General features: G+C 34.9%; 1 protein-coding gene across 5 annotated transcripts in view; it reads right to left on the bottom strand.

Annotated features, from left to right (window-relative positions):
- Positions 1–7,033: 7,033 nt before the first annotated feature.
- Positions 7,034–21,487, bottom strand: part of LOC123530257 (leucine-rich repeat serine/threonine-protein kinase 2-like) — a 93,328-nt gene continuing 78,874 nt past the window's right edge. For 4 of the 5 annotated variants that reach the window (XM_053522058.1, XM_053522057.1, XM_053522059.1 and 1 more), the window contains 17 exons: positions 21,295–21,398; positions 20,989–21,062; positions 20,240–20,303; positions 19,715–19,780; positions 18,949–19,110; positions 18,413–18,511; positions 18,078–18,203; positions 17,655–17,759; positions 16,304–16,516; positions 15,954–16,067; positions 15,309–15,481; positions 13,934–14,012; positions 13,074–13,249; positions 12,604–12,747; positions 11,368–11,540; positions 10,964–11,038; positions 7,034–8,612 (listed from right to left, as the gene is read on the bottom strand). In XM_053522058.1, coding sequence (XP_053378033.1) covers positions 8,440–8,612; positions 10,964–11,038; positions 11,368–11,540; positions 12,604–12,747; positions 13,074–13,249; positions 13,934–14,012; positions 15,309–15,481; positions 15,954–16,067; positions 16,304–16,516; positions 17,655–17,759; positions 18,078–18,203; positions 18,413–18,511; positions 18,949–19,110; positions 19,715–19,780; positions 20,240–20,303; positions 20,989–21,062; positions 21,295–21,398 — 2,120 coding nt within the window. In that variant the 3' untranslated portion in view covers positions 7,034–8,439. The remainder of the gene's footprint in view (positions 8,613–10,963; positions 11,039–11,367; positions 11,541–12,603; positions 12,748–13,073; positions 13,250–13,933; positions 14,013–15,308; positions 15,482–15,953; positions 16,068–16,303; positions 16,517–17,654; positions 17,760–18,077; positions 18,204–18,412; positions 18,512–18,948; positions 19,111–19,714; positions 19,781–20,239; positions 20,304–20,988; positions 21,063–21,294; positions 21,399–21,487) is intronic. The other variant, XM_053522061.1, reaches the window with a different exon arrangement.

The following is a 21,487-nucleotide window of genomic DNA, read 5'->3' as shown; positions in this document are numbered from 1 at the left end:
GAGTTTCAACTGTATTACTACAGATGCAAAGGAGAAATATTGCATGATGTAGTTAATGAAACAAATTCTTAATTCACGTATTATACCTTTATCTTTGACATGTACCAGACTCCGTACAGCCCTCATGTGCCGATGAGTTAACGCAATAACACTGAGTGTTTTCACATCTAGCACCCCTATATTTCCGCCATGAGTACCTATCCAAAGCGACGTACTGTCAATTGATAATGCTGTTACCCGGGCTTCCGTCTTTGGTATTCTGTAAAGTAGTTTAATTAAACATTTCCTTCGATCTGGGTGGACGGAAGAGTCTTAAAAAGGTCTTTACATTCAAACTGAATACCCCCGCATACGCACTTCTATCGCAACGTTAAGGAAAATCACATGTGCTTCTCTAGACTGTATGGAAGATACGGGATTTAATCTTCGTCAGGTTTGAAACTGGCCCTAATATGTGATGTTAACTGTTTAACCACGTTTGCCAAATGTCAAAATACTTTGACCTACTGATCCTGACAACAATAGGGACACTCTACTAACGACAGTTAATGATCCTACCAAGTCTTTGGACTGTGGGCCAAATCGTTCTCAAGTAATTGTGCGGAAACTATTTTTAGTTTCGATGGCACTGTGACCATGACCCTCGACCTATTTATCCTAAACAACAATAGGGGTCATCTAATGACCATAGGCAACTCCATGGGGTTTTGTACTTTGAGACCAAACATTTTCTTAGTAATTGATCGGAAATCAAATGTTTTAGCAACCGACCACAGACATTAGACAAAACAGTATTAATTTCATCTTCTGCAGATTGGGCATAATGAATTATTTAGTACTCACAAGGCAACAGTAACTTGAGAATATTTTATCAACGGCATCACTACAAGTAAAGATTAGTAAAATAAAATTGTAAATTCATTGATTGTTACTTTAACCTTGTTTACCCAAACTTTTCTCCGACGTCAAACTTCTTCTGAATTTTCTGATTTGACGCATCCAATATTTCTACAGTTGATGAGGACTTTCTAGAGAATATTACATTTCCCTTCCATACGGCTAGTGTATAAATAGGTGGACACGACGGATTCCTGAAATTAAAGATTAAATTGGATACACATTTTAAAAAAACAACAATATATAGTATTCCTGTGTAGCATTAATAACAACTGCGAACATTTAGCAAAGGAATTTCAGTACATTTAATTCCAATAACATTTCATATATATATTTTCGCTACTGCAAAATCGTAGGAGAGTAACAATAAGAGACGTTTCAACAGGTAAAAAAGCTACGTGTCATCAACAGTTTATTTCGATCAATAACAACAAAATATTCAAACCATCAACTTCACCTAGAATGTGATGACTCAATTTCTTTGTCGACGAGATTTTCTTTTCCTTTGGTTGTATTCAAAACTATAATTCTTGTACCGCAAGAATGAAATATTCGGCGTCCAAGCTTCGTCATGCACACCACCGGCTCGTGTTCGTCTCCTAGATACAACCATTTTGGATCTACATCGCGATTCTGCATAGGAAATTCAGAGACAAATATATAAAAATAACAGAAAACATCAAGGACAAGAATTGCTTTGCGCCAAGTACACATCTCCCTTAAGAGTCAGACTCTACAATAGTGTATGTATGGATGTGTTGGCAATTGTATTAGTTTGTTACATTTAACGTCACGACAAAATTATAGGTCATATGATGAATTCCAGCTTTAATTGTGGAGAAAGACTAAACGTGCACCTCCAGGCATTAATACACCTGGGTAGAACTATCAGCCTTCCATAAGGATGAATCTCTTACATGAAAAAAATCTACAACCAAAGCGAGGTTGAATCTACAGGAGTCAGGAGTAAGTTATTCAAAGCTAGGGACTTCTACCAATTAGCTATGGCGGTCCACGGATATGTAATCAAATAACAAATAAAGGCAGCGTAAAATAGTCGAGGTTTTTTAAAGGCTCATAATGTCTTTGTTCAAAATATGGCTGTCACACTTTTTCGTTATGAACATAATTTATATCAAGTTTTTGTTAGATTATATTTCCAGTAATTGTTTTCTCAAATACGATGGTCCAGCAAAAAGTCACTAACGGGCTTTCGTAGTTTTCCCATGTATTTTTTAAAACGCTTCATTAAACTTGAACGGTGTGCCCAATAGCTTACGATATCCGTTTATTTCGTGCAAATTGCTTATCAAATGATCAAGTTATTTCAAATTGGAATACATGCAGTCATATACACTGACCAATTTACTAGCCACATTGTAAAATTGACGACAAGACTGAAATTCGTACTATATTAGATGCCGCATTAGGCTTGATAGAGATAGAGCAGATATTTGATGAACTGTATGGTATATATGAACCTCAGGCCATTTCAGTGCGCACAGGTTTTAGGTGGATTAAAGCTTTTAAAGGTCGATGATGATATCCGTTCTGGTTGGCCCAAAAACCTCTGGTACCAAGGCAAACATCGCTGCTGATCAGAGAAAGATATAGCCAGTTGAACTGGCATATCAGAAGGCAGTGGGCAAACAATGCTAAAAAACGTTTGGACCTAGGGAAGGTTTGCGCTAGGTGGGTACCTCATTTTCTCACTGAGGAGCAAAAAAAAAACAAGGCCTTAAATGGGCCCGGGAACTGTTGAAAACATACAAAGGCTGTGACAGTCAGGTTATTTCTAACTTGCTAACAGGTGACGTTACCTGGGTGCACATGTGTGAGCCACGAGGAAGGGCTGATTATAAGCAATGGAAGCGAGTAGATCAAAAACGCCAATGTATTGCCAAGAGAACCGTAAGTTCGAAAAAGATGTTGTACGCATTTTCCTTCAATTCTAGTGGGCCAGTCGGTCAAGTGCCTTGTCCACCTGTCATACAGTCAATGGTCTATTCTACAAGAACTGTAATGAAGACTGTGAAAGAATTTTACAATAGGAAACGTCCAAGCAAAGGATGTTCAGGAGTCAATCTTACACACGACAACGCCTACTCTCGTAAGTGTGAGGTTGTTAAGACATTTCTGGCTTCTGAAAAGGTAGAAGTTGTAAACCACCCGCCTTATTCACCTGATCCGAGTCCCTGTGACTTTTTTATTTCCAAGGCTAAAGAAAATGCTTTCTGGAAAGAAGTAATAAAATTGAAAGTGGAAACTTCACAGGTCGCTCAACACAAAAAAAAATGAAAATGTTGCAGGCTCCGTTTGATTGAGCCTGTTCATGGACGGGAGTGGAAATGCATGCTACCGTCCACGCCCTCTAGCCCCGGGTTGAGCAGAACTCAATATTTACACATGCTAAAAGTACAAAAAGCAATTTAGAGACATCCGCAGATGTTTTCAAACGGCGATGCACATGGAACAATGATACACGAGTTGTGGCGTGTAATTCCATGTAATGCGGCGTTTGGTCCCCAGATAAAGTAATATGTTTGCCCCAAACGAGAAAACAATGGGCAGAACTAAACAAACTGGAATGTAGAAAGGGGACAGTCCAGAAGTTCTCTTGGCAGCGCCATTGATCAGTGTTTCCAATAGATACCAAAAGGAAGACTATTTATCTGCTTTTTATGGAATCCCGGTGCGACATGCTTTTTGCTGTTTGCTTTTTGCTGTTTGCTTTCTGCGTTTTGCTTTTTGCATTTATATTTTGCCTCTTGTGTTTTGCTATTTGTCTTTTGCTAGTTTGCTTTTTTAAATATATGCCTATAGCTATAAATAATAAAATCTGTAAAAAGATCATTTGGAAGCTAAAAATGCAACCAAGAATAGTAACAGCAGACTTGGTTTGATTGAGTCAGTTCAAGAGATGTAATGAAATGTGCAACACCTCTCACGCCCCCTAGCACTGACTAAGCGGAACTCTATTAAACATATGTTGAATGGATTCGATGATCCCAAAGGACCAGAAAGTATAACAACACAAGACATCAACGTTAAGCATCTTTAAAAATATAGAATTGGTAGTATTTTAAATTTCTATAGCAGTGAGACCGGCTGTATTTTACGAAATCCCTATATAATATGTTTTATTCTTTTAGCGTTTTGATTTTTGGTATTTTTGCGCCTTGATTCTTGCTTTTTGCTGTTTGTGTTTCGTGTTTTGCTTCATGGTTTTTGCTTTTTGCGTGTTGCATTTTTTTGCGTTTTGGGTGTAGTATTTTCGAACATGTACATAACTGCACAATTTGGAATCCCGGTGCAAAAAGCAAAACGCAAATAGCAAGACGCAAAAAGCATGTCGCACCGGGATTCCATAGCTTTTCACGATTGCAAAAATGTGTTTCAGTAAAGGGGGAATACCTTGAAGGTTTGTAATAAAAATAATATTGATAAAACGTAGCACTTAAGAAATCCGAATTCAATGACAGAACTACGTTCATTTAATATTGATATAAAGGTGCAATATAGTACTTAACACTCGGCTACGAAATAATTATACATGCAATACGTGTTTGATAAAGTAACTGTTTCTACGCAAGAAGAAACAGTTGCGTTTAAGTTATTACCTGCAGTAAATCCTGTAAAGGAAATATAGCGACTTTTCCATTTGCTAGACCGACAAGCAAAACACCACCCTCGGTATCCCTGAATCTGAATAAAAATACATTTGCAGATACAAGTATTATCTCTGAATACACGAGAATGAACTTTTTAACTAGACATGTATTTTATTACTCCCACACTTTAAACTAACTTTCATTTTGATACTTCAAAGATTAATGTTCTTCATAACATAACGCTAGCAAAACTTAAAACAAAAACAAGAAGGACACACTTTCTACATGTGTAGGAGACGCATTCTGTACAAGCAAAAGCAACTTTCTTCACAACTTGTATACAAAAAGGCGACGCGCTATCAACACTTGTAGACGAGGCATTCTTCTTAAGAAGGAAAAGCATTCTAGGCACTTTCTACAAAAATAGGCGACGCGCTTTCTACACAATTCAAGTAGGAGCAAAAATTGAAGACGCTTTTACAGAGAATGCTGTGTTTCCGTAAACAAAAACATATTAATATTTGTAGGAAACACACTACATATCTAGAAATATTCAAATATATATTTAAATATTTCTAAAATATTTATTTTTTAGTCTGCTCTGTTTTAAGCAATTTAGGTCCAATATATTTCTCAATGTAGTACAGGAATGAAAGTACAAAACATGTATTCAAATAACTACAAATGTTAACATAGAACTGTCAAAGCTACTACTCAATCAAACTACTAGATTACTTAGGTAAAATTCATGCACATTTTGTTGATAATACTACCTAGATATTAGTTATAAACACATTACAAAAATGCGTAAAAATGTTTTTGAAATAAAACAAAAACTAATCCATGTCCTTTTAGAGTTGGATTGTGCGTAGTTAAAGTGTATGCTATAAATTTATGTTTCCAAAGAAGGCAACATCGCTAAAAAAATTCTGAACTTGTGAACAAGTTGTCACATTAGGAAAAACAATATGCATCACTCGCGGGGAGGTAACAAAACATATGCTTGACGGTAATTGGTGAGCGATTTACCTTGTTATTTAAACATAATCTGATAAACCTGTAATACCTATGAAGGACGATTACGATTACCAGTGAACATTTTACCTTATTATTTCAACACAATGTGATAGAAACACTGTTTTCGATTTGTTTATATTTAACTAATAATCTTTACAGTATGATCGTACTTCTGTGATATTTTTATTTTGTTTTAATGGAATTTGTTTTAAATGTTTCCTATAAAGTCTTATGTATGTTTTTATATATGATACATGTTTTCATGCTTTGTAGTGTGTTTGTTTTGACGAAGAAACATAAACTGTGACCCGACAGTCTTCTGATTACTAACCCTGGTCGGCCCGGTTACAATGGCTCCCCGACGGGGAATTAAACATCGGTCTCCTGTGTGACAGGCGGGGATACTTATCATTATAATATGTATACAGTGCACCAGTACTGTTGATACTTGATATTTGTGGTACTGTTATGTGATAGCGCATAACAGATATTGCTTATTTATTTATTTGGGTTTTACGGCGCACCAACACAGTATAGGTTATATGGCGCCAAACAAGACTACAAATTTTGGTTCCACATCTCATTTACATCGAAATAAAAACATGAGGTATGGAATCAAAATTTGGATACCTGCTGGAATCACAGAGTTACTGCAAAACCAAGTGTTAAGACCCTATTAGTTGCCTCTTACGATCATGCAAGGGTAAGGCAGTGGTTCCAATTCTTTTCATACACAGATCGTCCCAGAACCACGTGACTGTGCCTTGAATATTTGAAGCCCCGATATATGTAGTCCCTCTACTCTCTTGCATACGAACGTAGTGAAATATAGTGAATATTGTTTTGTGAATTATGGACACTTGCATACTTTAAATGCATATAAAGGAATTCTGAATTTGATTTCGACTTTGAAGTCTGTTTTTGAATATTGTTTCTAATGATAAAGAAACTACCCAGGGTAGTATTAACGATGTTAGTAAGAAAGTTACTGCGGAAATGGAATCTATTTTAAACATATTGGGGAACGATATTAATTGGTTTCAAAACATAAACCTGCATCTACAGCAGCGGCAACTAGACCCCTCAAATTTATGATTGATAAATTGGCCCATTATTAGCACTGGTACTATACCAAAGGTACGCATTCATACGCCACCTCGGTTGTCTACAAAGCCTATTTCTACTTCCACTCCTGCTTTCTACTTTCCTAATGTTTTAACTTCACTGGTTCAACCTTTGTTCCAAAGAACCCTTGTTTTTCGGGTGACGAACCATACTTTTTGTTGAGGTATGAGGTGCAGTGTTTATCTGCAAACACTGAATACACGGAAACGCTTGTTGTTCAGGTCACGAGATCTTCTCTTCGTGGTTCTGCCAGACTTTTAACAGTTCCACTTGGTATGGAGGCTATTGTTGTCTATGTTTTAACTAAAATAGTTGCCATGTATTCCAATGCAGAACCAGAAAACTTGAACAATTGTTGAATGTATTATAATGAAAAAAATAAGAAAACAACAACGATATTTTACTAGAATCAGTAGCCATTCTGATAACATATAACAATGTTTGGTTCAGAGCAAAAACAAAGATAACAATAACACTAGAATAAAAATGTAATCATCATTATTATCATATTCTTCATTTTCATCGTCATCTGCCAACAACATTATTGATCAATACATAAATGATATATATATAAATATGTAACCATCATAATTATCGCCATCCTAATCTTCATCGTCACCAGCCCATGGAATTATTTATCAACATATAAACGATACGATATAAATATGTAACCATAATCATTATCATCATCTTAATCTCTGGACATCGTCATCAGCCCATGGAATTATTGATCAACACCTAAACGGTACTATATATTTAACATCATTATTATCATAATCTTAATCTCAATTGCATCAGCCCATGGAATCATTGATCAATACATTAACGGTACGATATATATATGTAACAATCATTATTGACGCCATCTTAATCTCTATCGTCTCTGCGTAGATACTGATCAATAAACGGTACGATATAAATATATATTCATCATTTTAATATTCATCGTCATCAATAAGCAGAGTATTTGATCAAAAAATGAACAGACGATATACAACTATTATCCCATTTCAAAATAGATTTAAACCAACGATCGAATTTTACAAAAAGCAATGAACTTTCGTAATTCAACCACATTACACCATGGAACTATTGAATTTTTTTCATTCGAGTGGGTTTTTGAAACAATTACCATGCAAAGTACAGTATATTTTGGATTTCTGATGTTTCTAAAAAGCCAAAAATTTTGCTGTAAGTGTCAATTATAACGTTTACTCTCTCTTCAGTATAACTTGATGGACATAACTTTATGTAATAAAATACATAATTGATGTACTATCCTTAGATGTAAACATGTGTTAATAAAATATCATTTATTGACTATATACAAGCATATAACGCAGTCATGTTTGCGAAATTACAGTATTAACACAAATGAAAGAAGCTTTGTACGCAACAATTTTTGTATGATAATTATAAGCTTGACAGATACCGGCTGTTTAATCTCTTTTTAGTTTGACAGGTCATTAAGAAAGGTGAATTAATTCCCAGACAGACAATATGAATGTTAACAAGAATAATTGTATGCACAAATCAACCTGAAAAGAAAAACACAAGCTGTGAGTTAGTGCACGGATATGCTCTTTGTCACGAAAGAATGCACAAATACGTGTTTCATGTCTCCAGTCTATCTCATGCTTAGAATAAGTCAATGCTTAACAATATTACATTATACAGAGTCTCTCCTTACACACAATGCCATATACAATGCCGTATAAATACATTGTTGTATTACAAAGCTATTTCTTGATTGCACTAGGTCCATTCTGCCTTTATGTAACACACTCTTCTAGGTGACAGATTCATCTCCACCTTGAGATGACTGAGATCCACTGCGTTTATATATTATTTGTTCAGAGTCTGAGGAATGCAACGCTCTCCTGTTCCTTTCATAGTCGGCGACAGCTTTAGAATACTGAGGAAATTCCGAGTCCCACACTAAAACACAGCCGCACATATCCTCTGAAAAAATACAATAGCTTGTTTTAACTATGGTTTTACTGAAAACTATAAACATTTAACCTGATCTATGATCTACGATAAATAGATTACACGTTATAGTCCAAGTCCGATGTTCTCCGAGCACTTCATGACTTCGGCATGTAAAAACAGTTCTTGCAGTATCTGGTATGACTTAAACCCATACATATCATCTTTATAGCTGATAATCTGAACTGCATCACTGTATGTATGCATATTTGTATGTATGTATGTATGTATAGCTAGTTTATAGCTAAAACAGAATCTATAAAAATACAGAAAATTCATTTTGTCTTATAACTTTAAAATTGAAAACGACAATTTATTTACATTAAACATATTCATTCATCAGTTAATAAGTCATTATAATTTGCTTTTTACTAGGAGAAGGAAGATTTATATCTTTCATTTAACATAATCAGACAAAAGCGTAACGAGTAATTTTGTTCAACTGCTCAATAAAACAAAATTTCCCCAACATACTGTATTAGCGAAATTAAGTTAGTTACGTTTAGCTAAACTATGCTGGAAATTAATAAGACATATGGCAAAGGGATTATAACAATTATATATCTTTAATGTGAAATAATAACTAAAAGCGGGCTTTTGTGTTTTGTTAATCATTTTGGAACTGTTTCATCCAAATTGATCTGAAAATTGTAGATAATATATAAATATATTTCAATAAACAGAAACACGCTTGTCATTAAGATAACATGCACAATTCAGTTTACTGATACACCGTCTTAATTAATGAGCCATGCCATGAGAAAACCAACATAGTGGCTTTGCGACCATCATGGATCCAGACCAGCCTGCGCATCTGCGCAGTCTGGTCAGGATCCATGCTATTCGCTTTCAAAGCCTATTGCAATTAGAGAAACTGTTAGCGTACAGCATGGATCCTGACCAGACTGCGCGGATGCGCAGGCTGGTCTGGATCCATGCTGGTCGCAAAACCACTATGTTGGTTTTCTCATGGCGCGGCTCATTTCTTTTGCTTCGGGAATTTCTGCTTTTGCTGGGTTTAGAGTCACACCGACAGAATTTAGGTCATACAACGTTAAAAGCCGTTTATTAAATCAGGTAGATTGATTATCTATGATTGCTCCTTATATATTACAACGTTTCACGAAAGAAGTATTGTAGTTTGTCCTTCTATTAGATGTATTTAATACAGGAAGTGAATATTCTCGTCCTGATCTTTAATAACACCATTTATAACCGTAACTGTCAATTCCTGGCCTACGCGAATGAAATAGATAATTACGGGCACTTTCTGCTACATCGTAAGAAACATAAACTGTTTTTGTTACTTGTTTGGTACTTAACTGCCGACGATCCAATACTCATACAATTTTAGTTATATATCAAGGTATTTGTTGCTTTATTTCCGGTCTTTTCAAATAGTGGTGTCCATTTAATATTTATATATAACTAAGGGACATGAATAGTGTTGAATGTTTCAAACTATCGAGACTGCTATTATTTTGTTTTCTTGAATTCTACGGCACCAAGGGATCTTCGTTTTTGATTTACGTTATCAGAATTTCAAAATAAAGAAGAAGTTTCGAACACATTATAAGTAAACGTTGTCTACTGGCTACACAAATTATGATAATTTCAAATTTTCACTGCAAACTACTAAATAGGTTTAAAAGCTAAATTAAGCACGCACGGAAAACACTCTATGCCTCGAGATATATGTATTTATATAAGGTGTAAACTAGATCAAATATATGACTTCTCTGTAATTCAAGCAAGAGAAATAGTTTATAACTGCCAAAATATGACGAATTCGGTATATGTATATTTTCAGAGTACATTTGGAAACGTTTTCTTTGTGTTTTGTTTGTATTATTTGTTAAACTTCTGCTGATTTTGCATTTCTTGTCCTTTAGGATCATGGCGTCTACTGAGCTTTACTGTAATTTTACTGAACCCGGTGCTACGGGGCGTTAGATGTGTTGTATACTTCATTGTATTTTCTGACTTAATATTTTCACATTAGATTGCAAGTATTACCGTTGACTCTTCTGTTCTACTTTAGTCGAATATATCATAGCCAATTACTAAGTTTCTTGCTTCATTAATGATAACACACAGTAAGATCCTTTTGAGAAAACATTCATGTAGCTTAAATAATTATATTTACTTCAAATACCTAAAAAGTATACGCATATGTATATTAATCAGAGCTTTTTTTCAACTCTTATTTTATTGTTTTGTCAGAACATGAAATTAAGCTCAAATTCAATTCGTAAAATTGTGTTGTAAGTATGTTTTTTTTTTCACACTAAATGTTAAATAGCAAAGGCTTATGAAAAACTTACGTTTTTGTGCTGCGAAGTTTCCAATGTCTTTAAATCCAAGACCTCCACTGAAAACGATTTTATTGCGACTGGAGCCTGAAATATGACGCCAAGCATTTGTCTAATGTTCATTTCTATTTTGCTATTACTATTACGTACATTTATATTGTATTCTTATTCACATATTTATTCACAAACACTTGATATGAAACTCGTTATCTCGAATTCCAAGAACGAAACGTTTTACTTCAAGATAACCGAAATTCGATTTAAAATGAGATAGGACATGAAAATGTCTTCGATCCGGAATTCAGCATTGGGAGAGTTCAGCGAGTCCGAGATATTGAGTTTCAACTGTATTACTACAAATGAGAAATATTGCCTGATGAAATTAATGAGTGAAGTTCTTAATTCACGTATTATACCTTTATCTTTGACATGTACGAGACTCCGTACGGCCCTCATGTGTCGATGAGTTAACGCAATAACATTGAGTGTTTTCACATCCATCACCCCTATATATCCGCCATGGGTACCTATCCAAAGCGACGTACTGTCAACTGATAATGCTGTTACCCGGGCTTCCGTCTTTGGTATTCTGAAAAGTAGTTTGATAACATGTTTCCTTCGATCGGGTGGACGATTGAGTCTAAAAAGGTCTTTATATTTAGACTGAATACCCGTGTATACGCAATCGTTAAGGAAGACTATGTCGAGGGTTGAACGCAATACTGTCGCAAGTCTTTTTTTATTTATGTATGCTTCTCTAGGAAGTATGGAATATACGCAAAAAGTTTTTATGGATTGAATCTTCGTCGGGTTTGAACACATCGTGGTGAAGAACAACTGGCTCTTAGTAAGTGATCTTAACTGTTTAACCACATTGGCCAAATGTCAAAATACTCGCACCATATTAACCAAGAGCTGTTTGTAAAACACCTTTGCCCCCATGATGTCCTGTGTAATTTTAAATTCTGATATCACTAAGACCTTCACCTTGACCTACTGATCCCAACAAAAATTGGGGCAGTAAATCATCCTACAAAGCTTTTGGACTGTAGGTCAAATCGTAATCGTTCTCAAGTTATTAATATGTTGAAACTATTTATAGACCGGAGGGCCCTGTGACCTTGACCCTCGACCTACTTATTCCAAAAAACAATAGTGGTCATCTAATGACCATAGGCAACAATTCTATGAAATTTCGCTATTACGAGTCCAAGCTTTTTATGTTATTGATCAGAAACCAAATGGTTTACCAACCGACCACAGACAATATGCAAAACAATATTATTGAGAATATATTATCTGATTTTTGTTTTTGTTGGGTTGACGTCGCACCGACACACTTATAGGTTATATGGCGACTTTCTAACTTTAATGGTGGAGGCAGACCCCATGTACCCATCAGTGTATTATTTCATCACGGGCGGGCACCTGCGTAGAACCACCGACTTTCCGTAAGCCAGCTGGGTGGTTTCCTTCACATGAAAATGCAACACCCCGAATGCGGCTCAAACCCATATCAATGAGGGACAAGTGATTCAAAGTCAGTGACATTAACCACTCGGGCATGGAGGCCCCCTATAGGATATATTATCAACGGCATCACTACAAGTAAAGTTTAGTGAAAAAAATAGTAATCTTTAAAGGTTTTTTACCCAAACTTTTCTTCGACACCAAACTGATTCTGAATTTTCTGATTTGAAGCATCCCATATTTCTACAATTGATGAGGACTTTCTTGAGAATATTATATGTCCCTTCAATACTGCTAGTGTATAAATAGGTGGACACGACGGATCCCTGAAATTGAAGATTAGATATTTGTAAACTGAAATCATCTGCATGGCTTTTCTTTTAACGTTGCTGGATACAAATTTTAAAATAACAATTTATGGTATTCCTGTGTAGCATTAATTACAAGTGCGATCATTTCGCAAAGGTATTTCAGTACATTTAACTCCAACAACATCTCATATATAAGAACACGAGTATACTGAATGTTCGCTGCCGCAAAGTCTCGGAGAGTAACAATGAGAGAGAGACGTTTTGGACGGGTAAAAAAGCCACGTGTCATCAACAGCTTATTTCGATCAACAACAACAAAATATTTAAACCATTAACTTCACCTAGAATCTGACGTCTCAATTTCTTTGTCGACGGCAATTCCTTTCCCTTTGGTTGTATTCAACACTATAATTCTTGTACCACAAGAATGAAATATTCGGCGACCTAGCTTCGTCATACACACCACCGGCTCGTGTTCGTATCCTGGGTACAGGCATATTGGATCTACATCGCCATCCTGCGTAGGAAATTCACGAGACAAACATATAAAAATAATTTAAAACATCAAGGATAAATTTCCTGTAATTGACTGCGCCAATAATATATCTCTCTTAAGAGTCAGACACTATAGCAGTGTATTTATGGATGTGTTGACGATTGTTTTAGTCTGTCAAAATTAACGTCATGACGATACAATTATGGATCATATGATGAAGTTCAGATTTAACTGTTGATAAAGTCTGCAGTGCTCATCCAGGCATTAATACACCTAGGCAGAACCATCAAAACTTCCATAGGCAAGCTAGATGACTTCCTTACATAAAAATATTCTACACCCAAAGCGAGGCTGAATCTACAGGAGTCAGGAGCAAGTTATTCAAAGCCAGGGACGTTTACCAATCAATTTGCAACGTCGACCCACGGATATGTAAACAAAGAAAAAATAAAAGCAGAGCAAAACAGTCAAAGGGGTTTGACGTATTAAGAGATGAAAGAAAAAGCAGAAAATAATAAAGAATTAAACCGAATTCGGTTATTTTGCTACGTTCATTTACTATTAAAATATAAAAAAGAGAATATATTCTAACTGTCATATATTGTTAATACCCATAAAGTCCATATACATATTTTGCATGCAATAGATGTTAGATAAAGCATGTTTCTACGCAAGAAGCAACAGTGAGCAGTTTACGTTTATTACCTGTAGTAATTCCTGTAAAGGAAATATAGCGACTTTTCCATTTGCTAGACCAGCTAGTAAAACTCCACCTTCGATATCCCTGAATGCAAAATACATTTACAGATACAAGTTTTATTTGTGAAAGTATCTTTTAACTAGACATGTATTTTATTACTCCCACTCTTTAAACGAACTTTTATTTTTATACTTCACAGATCAATGTTTTTCATAACGGTAGCAAAATTTAAAATAAAAACTTCTACACAAGTTGGCGACGTTTTCTTTACAAAAAGGCGACGCGTTATCTACACTAGTAAGTGAGGCTTTCTTCACAAGTAGGCGACGCGCTATCTAAACTAGTAGATGAGGCTTTCTTCACAAGTAGGCGACGCACTTTTTACACAAGTTGAAGACGTTTTTACATAAGAAGGAGAAGCTTTCTACACAGGTTGAAGGCGCTTCTTACAGAGGCTGCTGTGTTTGCCTCAAACAGTAAACACATTATTATTTGTAGAAGACACTCGACATGTCTAAAATTTTTAAATGTATATTTGAATGTCTCTAAAATATCTATTTTTCATTCTGTTCTGTTGCAATTTAGGTCAAATATATTTTTCAATGTAGTACTAGAATGAAATAACAAAACATTTTCATAACTACCAAAGTTAACGTAGAACGGACAAAACTACTACTAAATCAAACTACTTGATAACTAAGGTAAAGTTCATGTACTTTTTATAACTAATACTACCTAGAAAATGCGTAAATATGTTTTTGAGAAAACAACACTATTTCATGTCCTTTTAGAGTTAGACTGTGGGTAGTAAAAGTGTATGCTATAAATGTTTGTTTCTCTAAAAAGATTTCTGGACTTGTTACGATTAAGTCGGCACATAAGGAAAAACTATGCATCACTCATGGGGAGGTAACAAAACATATGATAAGCGATTTACCTTGTCATTTCAACATAATCTGATAAGCCTATGATACCTATGATGGACGATTATCAGTGAGCGATTTACCTTATTATTTCAACATAATGTGATAGAAACATTGTTTTCAATAGTGTTTATTTGTTTTTTATACAAAGAAGACATGTATCATAGTATCCTACAATACTATATAAAATAATTTAAAACGTCCCCATTTAAACTGACTTGTTTATATCGCCATTACTTAAAAATGGCGGATTAATTCAAATATATTTCAATGACTTAGATCACTGAAAGCACTATATTTTATGCTGTTTTTTATTGTACAATGTACACTTGCACGAATGCTCCCATGTAACACACTTACACTCATCCTAAAAACTGGCAAGCCTAATAACATTATTCAGTATTGATATACAGCATCCAAGTTAGAAGTTACAAAATTTCTTCCTATGTGAACTTACCCTTTTACATGTTTCAGACTCAAAACAGAATCTTTCAGCTGTGCCGATGCATGTAAAAGATTACATTTACTCGTGTCAAAAACCCAGACCTTCCCAACCTGTGTACCAAGAGCAAGACGGTGATCACCGAGAGATTCCATGCATAATATACGACCGTACTTGAAGAGTTGACCCTGAGGAATACAAGTCTTTGATAAATGGACATAAAGTTGCTTTTAGAACGTATTAAACCAGCTGTTAGCAGTAAATATATACAGTTTAATGTTTTTAAGTCAAAGAATTGTGCATTATGACGTGTTTCAACACATTAACACCAGCATAATACCTCTTAAGGTACAATTAACAGCAGGTATAAAAGACGTAGTTAAATCTTCAAATATCTATGCTTGTCAAACGCTGAACTCATTACTGCAAAATAAGGAATATGATAGTCTTTGGTGAAATAACACAAAACTTCTTGAACGCATAAAACCAGTGTTTCACAGTCATTGTAAAAATAGTACTTTTTCAGGTCAAAGAAAAAGCAGTGTATACAGCCAGAAAAGTGCACAAGACGTGTGTCAACACATTAACGACAGAATACCTACAAGTGCTATTTTTCAAACATCTCTTTTGTTTTAGATAGAACAAAAATTAGTAACATACTTTTGTTTCAGAAGAATGGTCACTGACAAGTTTATAGGACAACTGGAAAGTTTCAGAATCTCCACTTGCTATCCAGAGTCTCAAATCTTTCTTTCCGGCAAAGTATACGTCGTCCTGGAATAAACAAATCCACGAACACCATTCATGTAATGTAATTACAGTGTTCACACCCGAAGATAAGTAAAAGAAAAATAACATCTGAATATATTAACACCTAAGTCAGTTTAAGGCTTTTTGCATAAACTCAAATGCTAACACATGTACAGAAAGAAAGGATTTGGGACTGTTACAGAAAATCTGGGTCATTTCAGATAACTTAGACCTTTGTGAATTGCTTTATTCTTCTTTACCTCAACGCATAAGCACTCCACTGTAGTTGACCTTGACACAGGTATATGCCTCTTCAGACTTACAACCTCTGGTCGACGTAGAGCTTCCCACACCTCTTCAGCATGTGGTCTTTCCTCAGGCTCATAGCATAGACAACTCATTATTATAGTTGTCATATCTGGCCATATTACTGGTGACACTCTGTCGCTATCAGGCTGTGGTATTGTAATTCCCTAAATGTAAACAATCAGACATTTAAACATTCTGACAAATTCATTGTCGACAGTTAAATCGGAATGGTCTGGCACAGAGGAAAGCAGTGGGTTTTTTACTGTATAATAACCTAAAGGATATTGATTGCGTCTTGTGGCTAGGGCTCTAAGGAATGTAAAGAATGAAAGAAACATTGTGCCCTTTCGACTGGAGCTACCTCTAAAGGTGAATAATATTCTCAGACGCCGCTTTAGCACAGGGAAAAGAAAATGTTGTGCTCATATTTTTTACCTTCAAGTTTGACCTTGAACTTGAAACTACTGTCTTAGGTTGTACCCTATGCATGTCATTTTCAGGAGGTTTTAGTTTTATAAAAATCTTTCCAGTTGTAAGAAGATATAGAGTGGACACAAATTTGAGCTATTTGAGTTTCGACCTCAAAATGTGACCTTGACCTTGGAAGCAACAACCGGAGTTGTGCCCTCTGTACGTTTTCTTTTCTTTTTTTTTTTTTTTTTTTTTTTTTTGAAAAACACAGTAAAAGTCTCTACGAGCGAAATATTTCAGTTATCCCCGGTGATTTCAATCCGGATTGCGGACGTGTTCCTGGTTTTTATCACTTCGTTTGGCAGCTGAAATCGCCGGTGATATTTGAAATATTTCGCTCCTGAGACTTGTGCTGCGTATTTCAAGGCAATTTATGGGGTCAGTTTAGTATTTATGGAAGGCTTTAAATGTTTCGGAGGTGCAGTCATGCAGGTAGCGGCTGCAAGTATATAAACTCCGATTTTGAAATGTTCTACAAGTTTGCCGAGTAGCTTCCCATAGCGTTACGCTCGCATAGTTCACCTTTTCAATGTATATGACACTGTGACCGGATTTTTTGTCATCGATTTTTTTTTCATTTGACTAACATATAAAAGGTTAATTGTGTAAAAAAAGGTGTTTTTTATATTAAACAAAAAATATACACTGGACCCATGCCTGTGGTACTGACCCGTGTTGTGCGCTGTTACATCGTTGTGATTAAATTGGTAATTGACGGAAGATTTATGAAATTCTTCTCTGCGGTTAAGGTAGTCCTGCACGTTTTATTAACCAGAAGTAACAATATCATGTCTCAGAGCGGGAAAGAATGAAAAACGAAGTGAAGCTTACCTCGGCAATCGCTCTGTCCATTTCACCTCGAGAATCCATGTAGTCTAATGGATGCTTCTTGGTCATCATAACATACATCGTCAAACCGTATGAGTAAATGTCGGCCTAAATATATCAGTACAGCCTTTTTAAAATTACAGTTGTGAAAATATATTTAATGTTAGAGGGCAAAACGATGTTTGCTAAATAGTTTCATTTTATACTAGGTAATGGTAGTCTGTGGTAGCAAAACTATATTTAAGCTCATCGACGGAATGCTAAAAATATATCACCTTAGTTTATATCATATCTGATGTCATTTCTGAACATTCGACAAAAAGGTCTACTACAAGATTGTATTTGCAGATACCAGTCCAAGGCACCATTTCTTTATTTAACTTATAGTGTATGTTAAAATCTAAACATGTAGGCACATGAGCTTACCTTAAATGAGTAATTTTCTTTTCTTATAACTTCTGGTGCTCTGAATGCAGGTGTCCCTTCCTGTGACATTTGACCTTGGAGCGTTGTCACTCTAGCTATACCGTAATCGGATATCTTTGCATTGATCTGTTACAGTAGTTAGAGACAAAAGATTTCAATTCTGCACTATTACTACGATGCTTGCAAGCTATCTTAACTGAAAACTTCTTCAGACTTATCCCCCTTTCTAGAGATAATCAAGCGAAGGTATAAGGATCAAATTTTAAAAACAATGTAGATGTATTCAACAGTCTACCTAACAAATAAATTGACAACATTATATTATAAACACTTACCGTAGCGTCTAAAGAAGTGCTAAAGATGAGCACATTTTCTGGTTTCATGTCTCGGAAGATGATCATTATGTTATGAAGGTACATTAAACCCTCAGCAACCTGCAGCGAAATGTTTATTAGGAAGTCCATAAAAGCAAACAACAAGTGATTGTAATCATAAAAAATTAAAAAAGGTCCAAGGCATCTGCAAAAATCTCTTCAACAAATCAATCATCTGATTCAGCTAGATCGATGTAAAATGGAAACAGACCTGAATGCATAGTCCGATACCAAGGGCCCGATTCTCCATTACAGAATTGGCTGTATCGTAATATTCGCGATCTTTTCGAGAGCCAAAAATCAAGTATGGGACTATCTGTAAAGATGTGCTATGTTGAAAATTACATCTGTAGAGAAGATGTCATACACTTGTGGCATACTAAGATTTCTTTTTTCTATATGGGCAGTACAGTATGATATCATCCGACGTAATAACGCAAATTCTGCCATGAAAAAGATATCAGCACCAACAAAGCAAACAAACAAATACAGTCTACCTGTAAAGCTATTCTGTGTTGAAGAGCCCGTTTGTGTTCTCGCTTTGACAGGTGTCCGAGTGTTCCATATGGGGCCAGCTCCATTAGAATTACCGGCGGTCGGATGCCAACGGCTACCATACATACTACGCTCGGATGTTTCAGACACCGTATTATTGTAGCCTTTGTTAGTAATGAAAGAGATATATAAAATCAAACAATGATTACTACTTTATGGAAAATCCTTTTCTATACTCTATCATTTATATCAATTCACTGTCAGATTTAATTTACATGCATGAGAAAATCAAAATAGATCTAGTACCATAACACGCGTAACGGTGGCCTTTAGCTTAACTTGTTAATATTTAAGGTTCGTAATACATTTGAATAAATCGTGGTTGACACATCTTTTTTGAACATGAAATACATCGATTTTTTTTTCAAATCTTACTTTCAATAACTGTTTTCTCAAAAACTAACTACAGTTTGAATACGAGTTAATACAGTCGAAAGTTTAGTCGATTTATTGTTCTGACCACCTCATTTTATGGTTCTAACGGTATAATTCCGTTTGCAATATTGAAAGTAGCTCTTTTCTGACCATCCAATATGCTTAACATCTATTTGGACAGCTGCTTTATCTGCTTCCATCTTAAAATATTAAGCCTTATGCAACTTTAACGTGTTAATGCTAACCAAGTCAAAGGTTTAAGATAAGCCATGCAAGTTCTATGTTCAATTGTGAAATTGTTATAAATTTAATTTGATAAAATGGCGTTCAAACCTCTTGCCTGAGCATCGTCAAAGCGTGAACATCTGCTACCTCTTTAAATAATTTAGCTGCCACCTCCTGTCAAAAATAGCATTGGTAAAACAAATATGCATATATGTACAAGTAAATAGTTTTGTAATTTCAAATGTTGACTCTTAGTAAGCAATGAGGAATTCAATCAAGTATAGAGAAATAAATTCAGGGTCGTACGATAGTTAAAATAAATTACTATTCGCAAACTTTTATATGATAAAAATTATCAAGTATTGGTGTACTTGTATTTTAGCAAAAACATTCTTCAAATTGGAAATATTTTATTAACGTTCATATTTTACTTTAAAAAGTTATTTAAACGTCTTCCGCTTTTTGAAAAGAATTTCTGCAGTAATCCGAGGAAACCTACAACTTATTTATTTCGTTTCTATATAGATTAAATACAATCTGGCACAGATTAAATTTAAGACTTATATATGACATTATTTACATAAACAATTATGTCACTTATAAGTGAATCTTTTTTTATGGTAAAAAGCAAACCTTGTTTTTGTACGTGGCTTTGTATACATCACCAAAACTTCCATCTCCAAGTTGTTTGTCGGAGCTAAAACAATAAGTTAGTCTCCTAAATATGAACACCAATTAAAACAGAGTAATTGTCAGGAAAAATTAAACCAAATCTCCACTCTGGAATTTTGCAATGCTTTAAATATTTGTTATCATTCCGCGTATCTGCTGCTATCTCTTCTTACACATTATGATATTAATACAACATGTATCTATCTGTGGTTTGTTTAATCTTCAGCAAATTGGTAAGATATTGTCTTGAAATGGCGTTATCTTTACGGTTCGTTTTGCATCCAGATTTATTACTATGGTGACTCGTAGATACACTTAATCTAGCTTGTGCTTCGCGAAAGTTTACTTCATCAATTAAGTCATCCTGAATAATTTAAATGCAACTTCCAAAAATGCTTTTGTCTACTGCAATTTCGAAGACTAAATTAGATAACGTATTGTACTTTTTATCTTCATATTTCTTTTATGACAGTCAAGATATTCTTTTTAAGAATCCTTCATTTACTAAGAAACTAAGTCATACAAAATTCATTTTCACAGTTCTTTGCAAAAAATATTTTCAATCAGATTAATTTGTTTGCGTTGTTGGGTTTAACGTCACACCGACACATTTATAGGTCATAACAATCAGATTAAAGAAGACAAGACCTGTCAGGAGCAAGTGAAATTACTATTTTTAATAGATTACTAGCATAATATAGATAATTTACCTTTCTTCTAAAATAAACTCACTACTGTCCAGTTTTAATTCATCTTCTAAATCACCGAGTACAAGATCTGGGGCCTAAAATAAATATGTCAATTAATTTGAAACTAATGATGATCACACCAAGAAATCAGATATAACACTAGCATATCCCAATTATAATATCTGAAGCAATACCAAGATTTCATTTTCAAACCACACATTCTTCATGCCTTGCAATATCTTGATACCGATGCCAGTTGTATTTTTAATGGATTTGTGAAAAGTAGTTACAAATATGTCGCGACATAATAATAAACATAAAACGTACTACTTCTCCAATATGGATATCATTTTCATGTGATGGACAGTGTACAAAGTCCTGCTTGGAGGCAACGGTCCTCAGCTCTCGTATTGTAAACATGTATGGGCTATCTAGAAGAAGAAAAAGAGAACATGTTAATCAATTTAATCTTTCTTTATATCTAGTTCTAGGCTAAAATGTCAAATAAGAAATATTTAAA

The sequence above is a fragment of the Mercenaria mercenaria genome, chromosome 13 (assembly GCF_021730395.1).
Source record: "Mercenaria mercenaria strain notata chromosome 13, MADL_Memer_1, whole genome shotgun sequence".
In the NCBI taxonomy this organism is placed as follows: Eukaryota; Metazoa; Mollusca; class Bivalvia; order Venerida; family Veneridae; genus Mercenaria; species Mercenaria mercenaria.
This window is presented reverse-complemented; position numbering and strand designations above follow the sequence as displayed.